The 11335-nt window shown below is 40.1% G+C and overlaps 2 protein-coding genes and 1 long non-coding RNA gene across 6 annotated transcripts; 2 read left to right on the top strand and 1 right to left on the bottom strand.

Annotated features, from left to right (window-relative positions):
- Positions 1-469: 469 nt before the first annotated feature.
- Positions 470-4826, top strand: LOC126584135 (elongation factor 2-like). Of its 4 annotated transcripts, XM_050248602.1 has the most exons (4): positions 470-624; positions 1216-1262; positions 1358-1445; positions 1711-4385. In XM_050248602.1, exons 2-4 carry the CDS (start codon positions 1260-1262, stop codon positions 4149-4151), a joined length of 2532 nt encoding a protein of 843 aa, XP_050104559.1. In that variant the 5' UTR covers positions 470-624; positions 1216-1259; the 3' UTR covers positions 4152-4385. The 4 variants fall into 4 exon arrangements, with proteins under 4 accessions (XP_050104559.1, XP_050104558.1, XP_050104557.1 ...); XM_050248601.1 differs by lacking the exons at positions 470-624; positions 1216-1262 and adding an exon at positions 4443-4826 and having other exon boundaries at positions 1352-1445; positions 1711-4151; XM_050248600.1 differs by lacking the exons at positions 470-624; positions 1216-1262 and adding an exon at positions 4432-4826 and having other exon boundaries at positions 1352-1445; positions 1711-4151.
- On the bottom strand, positions 3619-10607 carry LOC126584137 (uncharacterized). The gene is made up of 2 exons (XR_007609999.1): positions 10467-10607; positions 3619-3801 (listed from the first exon to the last, which is right to left on the bottom strand). It is a non-coding gene; the product is annotated as an uncharacterized LOC126584137 (long non-coding RNA).
- Positions 6588-11082, top strand: LOC126584136 (elongation factor 2-like). The gene is made up of 4 exons (XM_050248604.1): positions 6588-6717; positions 7856-7927; positions 8028-8115; positions 8376-11082. The coding sequence occupies exons 2-4, from the start codon at positions 7925-7927 to the stop codon at positions 10814-10816; spliced, it is 2532 nt and encodes an 843-aa protein (XP_050104561.1). The 5' UTR covers positions 6588-6717; positions 7856-7924; the 3' UTR covers positions 10817-11082.
- Positions 11083-11335: the final 253 nt, after the last annotated feature.

The following is an 11335-nucleotide window of genomic DNA, read 5'->3' as shown; positions in this document are numbered from 1 at the left end:
TGAATGTGAAACCTTTCCCTTTTTGGAGTTTTGAATGTCTTCTTACCCCCTTGAAAAGTAGATGAATTCAATGCTTCAATCATACAAGTTGAGTTCCTTTTTACGACTTTTGTGTCAGTTTCAAGTCGTGTTGTCATATTGTGTCAAAAGTTGAAGAGATTCTTGCGTGAGAAATCGAAGGTAGTAGGCTATATAGGTAGTGTAAGAGAAGATAAAGTCATCATATGGGGTAGCGGTGAGTTTCAAAACAGAAGGTGGTGGACCATAAAAATGTGAATCTAAAGTCCGTCCGAACACATGATCCAAGTACCCAAACCTAGGACGTTCTCTAAAATATCTTGCGAGGAGGGAGTGTTGAAAATTGAGGGGACAACACTCTTTTTAAAACTCATTGGGTCTTCCATCATACAAAACCAAACCACAGGCCCAGTTACAAAATGAAAGCCCAGCCCAGCTCATCGTAAAACCCTAGATAACGAAGACTCTATTTCACAACCGCATATACCTTCAGTCACGCTTTTATTTTATTCTCTCACCTCAAACCCTCCTGCCCTTTTAAAGGAGAGGTCTAACGTTCTAGCTCCATTTCCTTCGCCTGCCGCCTCTCTCGCACCTTGTCACCTGGTTCCCTCTCTCTCTCTTTCTCTCTCTACTATATTTAGATCTGATATTTCCCAGCGTTACTTGTTTTGAAGTAATTAACATGCTCATTTAGTTCAATTATTTGATTTTCTGTTCATTTTTTTCGATTTTTCTTGCTCAAGATCTGTAATTAGGTTGTGAAATTAGTATTATTTTCGATTTTTATGTCTTCAAATGGATTCGATTGAATTTTTTCTGCTTATTTGCTTGTTTGGATGAACAGAAGTGCTTTTGAGCTTATTTGGATGAATAAAAGTGCTTTTGAGCTTGCTATTTTATACCTCACATGAAACTTAAGTGAATATTATATGAATTTACTTGATTAATCGCATAACAGATTTAAACGGATATCTTGTATGTTCAATCTACATATTGTATGTAACAAAATTCTTTCGTAGAAAATCTTGTAAATCTTCAAGGTTCTGTAAATTTACTTTCATCATATGCTTTTGGATTTTTTTTTTTTTTTTTGTGTGTGTAATTGTTCGAATATCTGATGAAGTCTTTTGGATCTTGTTAATTTTTTTCTTGTTTATTTATCTAATCGTGGTATTTTTACTGTTGTGTCTGAAGGTATTAATAGTAATTTTGAAGGTGACATTTGAAGAAAAGACAAGATGGTAAGTTGCTCCTTCCATTATTTTGGTTTAGTGTGTTGCTTAAAATTTCATTATCTGCTTATTCTTAATCGAGATATATGTTTCCGTATATGCAGGTGAAGTTCACAGCAGAGGAGCTCCGTAGGATTATGGACTACAAACATAACATCCGTAATATGTCTGTTATTGCGCACGTCGACCATGGTACGTATTAATATGCACTTATTTTACTCACATAATGTTGTTTAGAACAGATTTGTATGCATATTTAAATGCTTTTATATTTTTCTCATCCAAGCCGGATAGTTTTCCTAATATCTTTTTGTCTTAAATAGGGATGTTTATGCAATTTAATTTTTTTTTCGTGGTGTCCATTGTAATTTGCAGCTTGTTTGATTTTCTTGTTTCTTGTTATGTTGTATCTGTGGATGCGTGATAAAGCAATAATGTTAATTTTTCCTTCTTGCAGGGAAGTCAACCCTTACAGACTCTCTTGTTGCTGCTGCTGGTATCATTGCACAAGAAGTCGCCGGTGATGTCCGTATGACGGATACCCGTGCCGATGAAGCTGAGCGTGGTATCACAATTAAATCTACCGGTATCTCTCTGTACTATGAGATGACTGATGAGTCTTTGCAGAGGTTCAAGGGAGAGAGAAACGGAAATGAGTACCTCATCAATCTCATTGATTCCCCTGGGCACGTTGACTTTTCATCTGAGGTCACAGCTGCTCTGCGTATTACTGATGGTGCACTTGTGGTGGTGGATTGTATTGAGGGTGTGTGTGTTCAGACTGAGACTGTGCTCCGTCAAGCCTTGGGAGAGAGGATCAGGCCTGTTTTGACGGTTAACAAGATGGACAGGTGCTTCCTCGAGCTCCAGGTTGATGGAGAGGAGGCTTACCAGACATTCCAAAGGGTTATTGAGAATGCCAATGTCATTATGGCTACATATGAAGATCCACTTCTTGGTGATGTTCAGGTCTACCCAGAGAAAGGAACAGTCGCCTTCTCAGCTGGTTTGCACGGTTGGGCTTTCACTCTGACCAACTTCGCTAAGATGTATGCTTCCAAGTTTGGAGTTGATGAGTCAAAGATGATGGAAAGACTCTGGGGTGAGAACTTTTTTGACCCAGCTACGAAGAAATGGACCAGCAAGAACACCGGAACTGCAACCTGCAAGCGTGGTTTCGTTCAGTTCTGTTATGAGCCCATCAAGCAGATCATCAACACGTGCATGAATGATCAGAAGGATAAGTTGTGGCCCATGTTGACAAAGCTTGGTGTCACCATGAAGAGTGATGAGAAGGACCTGATGGGGAAGGCATTGATGAAGCGTGTTATGCAGACCTGGCTACCAGCTAGCACTGCTCTATTGGAAATGATGATCTTTCACCTTCCATCTCCTTCCACGGCTCAAAGGTACCGTGTTGAGAATTTGTATGAGGGTCCCCTTGATGATCAATATGCTAATGCCATCAGGAACTGTGACCCCGAAGGACCTCTTATGCTCTATGTGTCTAAGATGATTCCCGCTTCTGATAAGGGTAGATTCTTTGCCTTTGGCCGTGTCTTTGCTGGTAAAGTTCAGACAGGTTTGAAGGTTAGAATCATGGGTCCAAATTTTGTTCCTGGAGAGAAGAAGGATTTGTATGTCAAGAATGTACAGAGGACTGTTATTTGGATGGGAAAGAGACAAGAAACTGTTGAGGATGTTCCTTGCGGTAACACTGTTGCCTTGGTCGGTTTGGATCAGTTTATCACCAAGAATGCTACTTTAACAAATGAGAAGGAAGTGGATGCTCACCCTATTCGTGCTATGAAGTTCTCAGTTTCACCCGTCGTGCGTGTTGCTGTCCAGTGCAAGGTTGCATCTGACCTTCCCAAACTTGTTGAAGGTCTCAAGCGTTTGGCCAAGTCTGATCCTATGGTTGTCTGCTCCATTGAGGAGTCGGGAGAGCACATTATTGCTGGTGCTGGTGAACTGCATCTTGAGATCTGTTTGAAGGATCTGCAAGATGATTTTATGGGTGGTGCTGAGATTATAAAGTCTGACCCTGTTGTGTCCTTCCGTGAGACTGTCCTTGATAAGTCCTGCCGTACAGTGATGAGCAAGTCTCCAAACAAGCATAACCGTCTGTACATGGAAGCAAGGCCCCTTGAGGAAGGGCTTCCTGAGGCTATTGATGAAGGTCGCATTGGCCCAAGAGATGATCCCAAGATTCGTTCCAAGATCTTGGCTGAGGAGTTTGGTTGGGACAAGGATCTTGCTAAGAAAATCTGGTGTTTTGGTCCCGAGACCACTGGTCCTAACATGGTGGTCGACATGTGTAAGGGAGTCCAGTACCTTAATGAAATCAAGGATTCAGTTGTTGCTGGGTTCCAGTGGGCCTCAAAGGAAGGTGCATTGGCAGAAGAAAACATGAGAGGTATTTGCTTTGAAGTTTGTGATGTGGTTCTTCACGCTGATGCCATCCACAGAGGGGGAGGTCAGGTCATTCCAACTGCTCGGAGGGTCATCTATGCCTCTCAGCTCACAGCCAAGCCAAGGCTTCTCGAACCTGTGTATCTCGTTGAAATTCAAGCTCCAGAGGGGGCTCTTGGAGGTATCTACAGTGTTCTGAATCAGAAACGTGGACACGTGTTTGAGGAGATGCAGAGGCCAGGAACTCCACTTTACAACATCAAGGCATACCTCCCCGTCGTCGAGTCCTTTGGATTCTCTGGTCAACTGAGGGCTGCAACTTCTGGACAGGCTTTCCCACAATGTGTGTTTGATCATTGGGAGATGATGTCGTCTGATCCATTGGAAGCTGGATCCCAGGCTGCAGCACTTGTTACTGACATCCGTAAGAGGAAGGGATTGAAGGAGCAGATGACCCCACTATCCGAGTTTGAGGACAAGCTTTGAGTAATAATTTGTTTTCGATGCACTGCGTTAATTTTTTGTTTCCAGTTTAATCGTTTTTGTTTAATGTTGTTAACATTGTTGTTGTAGTCAGCATCTGGGTGCCAGTAGTTAAATGTTTTGTGCGTGCTCAGAACAGAGACCTTTATAATGTTCCGCTTTTACCTTGTTGCTTGTGGAACAATTTCTGCCATTGTTGCTACACGCTTTTTGAATTTACTATACTTTTGTCTTCTACTTTGTTTCATGGATTTGATTGATGTTTGTTCTTTCTAACTTGAAGACCTGCAACAGCTTCTTCTGCTACTATTTCATTAGAGATGGGAAAACGCCTCGAAGGTGGTGGTTGCAATGCTCGACTCGCGTGCCGCCATTACGAGTGGCTGCACAGGTGCCGAAAACCGCTCTAGCTCGTGTTTGATTCAGGTTTTGTAAGTTGTGGAACCAGCGGCTTTGTATTCTTAATTGTGCTAGTTTATGAATTTGGTTGGCCTGCATCAGGGATTGGGTGCGTTTGTTGTATCGGATTATTTCGGACTAGATTAGCTTTAGAGATTAAGTTGGATTGGCTAGGTATGGACTAAGTAGGATAAGAATAATGGAGCGGTTGATGCAATATCGAACTAATTTACGGACTACATTATTTTGGAAAATCAAATAATTCTGTCATTTTTTTCTTTTCACATTTTTTTCTTTCCACATTTTTTTCTTATTTTTCCTTTCCACTCTCTTCGTCTTTTTCTTTTCTTTTCCACTCCTCATTTTTTTCTTTTCACATTTTTTTCTTTCCACATTTTTTTCTTATTTTTCCTTTCCACTCTCTTCGTCTTTTTCTTTTCCTTTCCACTCTCCTCACTTAACGTCATTCATCACCCCCGTTTTGTTCTCTTTTTTTCCCTTTCCTTTTCTTTGCTGTTGTGATTCCTCTAAACTATTTTTGGCACCACAGATTCTGGTTTCCCAACTTCATATCCCACGGAGAATTGAAATCGTGCAGAGGCTCCCCTCTGCTGCGTCATGGATTTCACGACCACTCTATTTCTCGCCACTCCTTTGATTGTCTCAAAAATTCTCTTAATTTTCTAGGAAAAATGAAGAATTTTTCTATTGAGTTTGTTGTTATCAAATTGACTTTTTTTCTTTTTGAATTTTGCTAGTTGGATGTTGAGAATTAGGCGGTGGGTGTGGTGGGTTTCAGATCTGGGCATAGGTGGCCAAACAGAGTTGCAAAGAAGCATGATTGCAGACGACTTGCAACGTGCAGATGATGCAGCGTGCAGACTTTGTACACAGCTTTAGAGACGGGATTAGCAATCCCATATGTTTCGGGCAACCTAGCTAAGAACTGGTAGTGAAGGACTTAGTTGGCACGAATCCGACTTAGTCCCATTTAACTTAAAGGAAAACTAATGAAAATGGCTTGAAAATTTTGAGTTTTAATGATAAGAACAAAATAAAGGGTAAAGTGAATAGTACCAATATTGACTTTTTAATGTAAAAATGTGGTTTTTCGTTAAAGTGAACAGTACCGGGTGCTTTTCGTTAAAGTTCCCTAAACTTAATCCTTGTTCCAACCAAACACGAATTAGAAATCCTAGCTAAGCCAATCGAATCTAGTGAAGCTTAGTGAGGGCAAACAAACACCCTCTAAAATTCATGCTATACAATTCATCGACTTTATATCAATGTTGTTACATGTAGATACTATAGTTTTGGCTACAAAAATGAAAAAAAGAGTTGGGGTTTGGTGTCCAAAGTAGAAGTTTGGGGGAGCTAAGGCTTTTTAAATCTAGGCTATCTTTGCAAGTGTGGGTTGGGTTAAGCGAATTGGTTAGAATATATGTATATCTTGTAAATAAACCCTAGGCTCATATTTAGAAAACGTTTATTAGACGAAGAAGTTTATGCATGCCTTACGAATATTGGAGGCTGCTTAGCACTACAGTGTAGTTGTATTCATTTCCACTTATTCTCACTTTTCTCTCACTTACAATCAAAGAAAAACATGCCATACTAAAATGCTAATAACTTTTCTCAATATTTTTTGTTTAATTAATAAACAAGAATTTGAAGTTTTGAGTGTCTAACAAGAAGCTTTGACCTTCTTAACCTAGGTCATGCAACTGTGGAATAGGTCGATTGGCAAAGGTCGTGTGTGGCCGTCTTTTTGCACTTAGTCAACTTTTATGATTATGAAATGTAATTGAATTATTATTGAAGTGTTAATTAACGTGCTTATTTTCTATTTATTTGATTTTCAAATTTGATCTTCCCATCATTATCCATAATTATATAATGTTGTTAAAAATAAAAAATAAATAAAAAGCCCTAAGGCCCATGATTTTAGAATAAAAAAAGGCCGATGGATATTTTGGTGGGCCTAGAAAATAGTATAAACTATGAAAGCGGAGCCCAACCCAAGAAACGAAAACCCTAACCTTATATAACACCCACACCCTCCTCCGGGCTCCACACATTCTCTCAGTCCCATTTGCACCACTAGCTCTAGGCTGCGGAGAGTCACTCCTCTCTCCATCCCTCCCTCGCTCTCCATCTCCCGATCCTTCAGGTTCGTTCCTCTAATTCTATGCTATTCGAATCAGTCGCTTCCTTTGATTTAATCCCCCCGATTATCCTCGTGATTTCTTGATTATCGTCGTTAATCATGCATTTTGTTGTTCTGAAAAATCTGTGATCTGCATGCATTTTGTATTGTTGGAAATATATTATTGTTATGCATGCTTTTGGTTTGGTATTATGTCTTTGCTCGTTTATCGTTTCGATCGTTGCTCAGATTTTACGGATGCATTGTGTGTATATATATGTTTGTGTGAAATGTGTTTGTATTAGATCCTTGTTTTCCGTACAGATCACTCTCTCAGGCTCTGTTTGGTTCATCGGAAAATTTTTACGTGAAATTTTTTTTGCTGTGGAATAATTTTCTGACGTTTTTCTTTAACTGTTGATAATTTTTACCTGATATATGATAATTTCGCTAGTATTTGTAAATTGTTCACACATCCATTTTTAGTTTTTAGCCATTGATCTTTTTCAATTCATTTGATCCTACAGCAGAAAGTTGAGTGTGTGTGAAAAGTAAAGTGGGTGTGTGGTTAGCACTACCCTAGATGTTTTGTATTTGCTAGATCTTGTTTTCTACTTTGATCGTACTAATACTCTGTTGTTTTGCTGGAAAATAGTTTCGTTGAGCAATTTTTTAGGTGGAAAGATTTTCGAAAATTATGGTTTCGTTTGAATTTATGAGTAATTTTTTCAGAACATTTTGTTTCCTATTCATGTCAAAGAAATAATATAAAAATATTTTCCAGAATAATTTTCGTTCTAAAATATACTAATTTGTAAGATAGAATTATTATGCGTACTTGTTTTCTATTTTGTTGTTATTGGTGACCCTAAATTAATAGGATCATCCTAATTGATAAGGAATGATTTGTGAATACCTTTTCTTTTGTCAAGACCGTTTACCGAATAACTTGTCTTGATTATTAAGATTGCTTGATACAGTAAAAATTATGTATTCCTTTTACCGGAATTCAATAGTCTTTTGGTGGAATACAAATTGCTATTTTTTTTTTCTGGTGATTTTGTAAACATAGAAATGTATTGGTGTGTCATTTTCTAGTCATTTTAAATGTTTATATTCAAAGTTGAATTCCAGTTCATTTTTTTGTTGTTTAAATTTGCAGGTGTTTCCTTGTCGGTTAATCAGCTTCTTATAAAAACTAATTGCCGGTTGTTCTTAAAGACTAGTCAAGATGGTAAACACTGACTATCAATCTGAACATGGTTACATAGTGATTCCTGAGCTGCTCCATTGATTCCTTAATTCACAATGGTGTGATATTCTTGATATTGCAGGTGAAGTTTACAGCAGAAGAACTCCGTAGGATTATGGACTACAAGCACAACATTCGCAATATGTCTGTTATTGCTCATGTTGATCACGGTATAGATCTTTTTTATTTTCTCTTGATAATTCTTGTCTTCGTAACAAGGTGTTTTTATTAACCTGGTTAAAGAAAATTTTTAATGTTGTAATATTTGGTCAAGTGTATTTTTTTTTTCAGTATTTTGAACTTTTCTCTATTGGTTATAATTTGAAATATTTCACCAGTTAATATGTATAGTTGCGTTTTATCCATTTATTTGTTTATGTCCTATGGTGTTTCCTCAAAACATATAATGTTTTTGAAATTTGATATGCAGGGAAGTCAACTCTTACAGACTCGCTTGTTGCTGCTGCGGGTATCATTGCACAAGAAGTTGCTGGTGATGTTCGGATGACTGATACTCGCGCAGATGAGGCAGAGCGTGGTATCACAATTAAATCTACCGGTATCTCTCTGTACTATGAGATGACTGATGAGTCTTTGCAGAGGTACAAGGGAGAGAGGAACGGAAATGAGTACCTCATCAATCTCATTGATTCCCCCGGGCACGTTGACTTTTCTTCTGAAGTCACAGCTGCTCTGCGTATTACTGATGGAGCACTTGTGGTGGTGGATTGTATTGAGGGTGTGTGTGTCCAGACTGAGACTGTGCTCCGTCAAGCATTGGGAGAGAGGATCAGGCCTGTTTTGACCGTTAACAAGATGGACAGATGCTTCCTTGAGCTCCAGGTTGATGGAGAGGAAGCTTACCAGACATTCCAAAGGGTTATTGAGAATGCTAATGTCATTATGGCTACATATGAAGATCCACTTCTTGGTGATGTCCAAGTGTACCCAGAGAAAGGAACAGTCGCCTTCTCAGCTGGTTTGCACGGTTGGGCTTTCACTCTGACCAACTTCGCTAAGATGTATGCTTCCAAGTTTGGAGTTGATGAGTCAAAGATGATGGAAAGGCTCTGGGGTGAGAACTTTTTTGACCCAGCTACGAAGAAATGGACCAGCAAGAGCACCGGCACTGCTACCTGCAAGCGTGGTTTTGTTCAGTTCTGTTACGAACCCATCAAGCAGATCATCAACACCTGCATGAATGATCAGAAGGATAAGTTGTGGCCCATGTTGACAAAGCTTGGTGTCACCATGAAGAGTGATGAGAAGGACCTGATGGGGAAGGCTCTGATGAAGCGTGTTATGCAGACCTGGTTACCAGCTAGCACTGCTTTATTGGAAATGATGATTTTTCACCTTCCATCTCCGTCAACAGCTCAAAAGTACCGTGTTGAGAATTTGTACGAGGGTCCTCTTGATGATCAATATGCCAATGCCATCAGGAACTGTGACCCCGATGGACCTCTTATGCTCTATGTGTCCAAGATGATTCCCGCTTCTGATAAGGGTAGATTCTTTGCCTTTGGCCGTGTCTTTGCTGGTAGAGTTCAGACAGGATTGAAGGTTAGAATCATGGGTCCAAATTTTGTTCCTGGAGAGAAGAAGGATTTGTATGTTAAGAACGTACAGAGGACTGTTATTTGGATGGGAAAGAGACAAGAAACTGTTGAGGATGTTCCTTGCGGTAACACTGTGGCATTGGTCGGTCTGGATCAGTTTATTACCAAGAATGCAACTTTAACTAATGAGAAGGAAGTGGATGCTCACCCAATCCGTGCTATGAAGTTCTCCGTTTCACCTGTCGTGCGTGTTGCTGTCCAGTGCAAGGTTGCATCTGACCTTCCCAAACTTGTTGAAGGTCTCAAACGTTTGGCCAAGTCTGATCCTATGGTTGTCTGCTCCATTGAGGAGTCTGGAGAGCACATCATTGCTGGTGCTGGTGAACTGCATCTTGAGATCTGTTTGAAGGATCTACAAGATGATTTTATGGGTGGTGCTGAGATTATAAAGTCTGACCCCGTTGTGTCCTTCCGTGAGACTGTCCTTGATAAGTCCTGCCGTACAGTGATGAGTAAGTCTCCAAACAAGCATAACCGTCTGTACATGGAAGCAAGGCCCCTTGAGGAAGGTCTTCCCGAGGCTATTGATGAAGGTCGCATTGGCCCAAGAGATGATCCCAAGATTCGTTCCAAGATCTTGGCTGAGGAGTTTGGTTGGGACAAGGATCTTGCTAAGAAAATCTGGTGTTTTGGTCCCGAGACCACTGGTCCCAACATGGTGGTCGACATGTGTAAGGGAGTTCAGTACCTTAATGAAATCAAGGATTCCGTTGTTGCTGGGTTCCAGTGGGCCTCAAAGGAAGGTGCATTGGCAGAAGAAAACATGAGAGGTATTTGCTTTGAAGTTTGTGATGTGGTTCTTCACGCTGATGCTATCCACAGAGGGGGAGGTCAGGTCATTCCAACTGCTCGGAGGGTCATCTATGCCTCTCAGCTCACAGCCAAGCCAAGGCTTCTCGAACCAGTGTATCTCGTTGAAATTCAAGCTCCAGAGGGGGCACTTGGCGGTATCTACAGTGTTCTGAATCAGAAACGTGGACACGTGTTTGAGGAGATGCAGAGGCCAGGAACTCCACTTTACAACATCAAGGCATACCTCCCCGTCGTTGAGTCCTTTGGATTCTCTGGTCAACTGAGGGCTGCAACTTCCGGGCAGGCCTTCCCACAATGCGTGTTTGATCATTGGGAGATGATGTCGTCTGATCCATTGGAAGCTGGATCCCAGGCTGCAACACTTGTCACCGACATCCGTAAGAGGAAGGGTTTGAAGGAGCAGATGACCCCGCTCTCTGAGTTCGAGGACAAGCTATAAACAATTTACTATATATTCGGTGTCTTGCCAATTTGCTCGATTAGGGATGGATATAGCATCACCGGACTAGATTGCGGAACAATATTTTTTGGTCTCAAGCTATTTTAATTGTTTGGTATTCGGTTTTCTGGTATTGATTATGTCATTTGGGAGATCAATGTTGCTTTCGTCAACAATTTTATTAGTCTTATATTATTTTCTACTCATGGTTTGAGAAATATAACAATTTGGGAGATCAATGTTGCATCTGGACTCTCTTGGAATCATGCACCTGAGCTCTATTAATTGTTGGAATTGAAATTGCCTCCAAAATAGGGGTAATATTGGTTTAAAATTTTTCAATTTGCTACGATACTATTTTTCAGAAAGAGGAGAAAAAAAGTTCACGAAGGAAATCGAAAATCACTTTTTAAATATGTATTTTTTTTTTTTTTTTTGCGCAAGTACCACCTAAACATGTAAACACGTGCGATCATATCATCTAAACTTTAATTTTTACTTTTTACCGTCTAGACTCTC

Source organism: Malus sylvestris, chromosome 10, assembly GCF_916048215.2.
Source record: "Malus sylvestris chromosome 10, drMalSylv7.2, whole genome shotgun sequence".
Classification (NCBI taxonomy): domain Eukaryota; kingdom Viridiplantae; phylum Streptophyta; class Magnoliopsida; order Rosales; family Rosaceae; genus Malus; species Malus sylvestris.
This window is presented reverse-complemented; position numbering and strand designations above follow the sequence as displayed.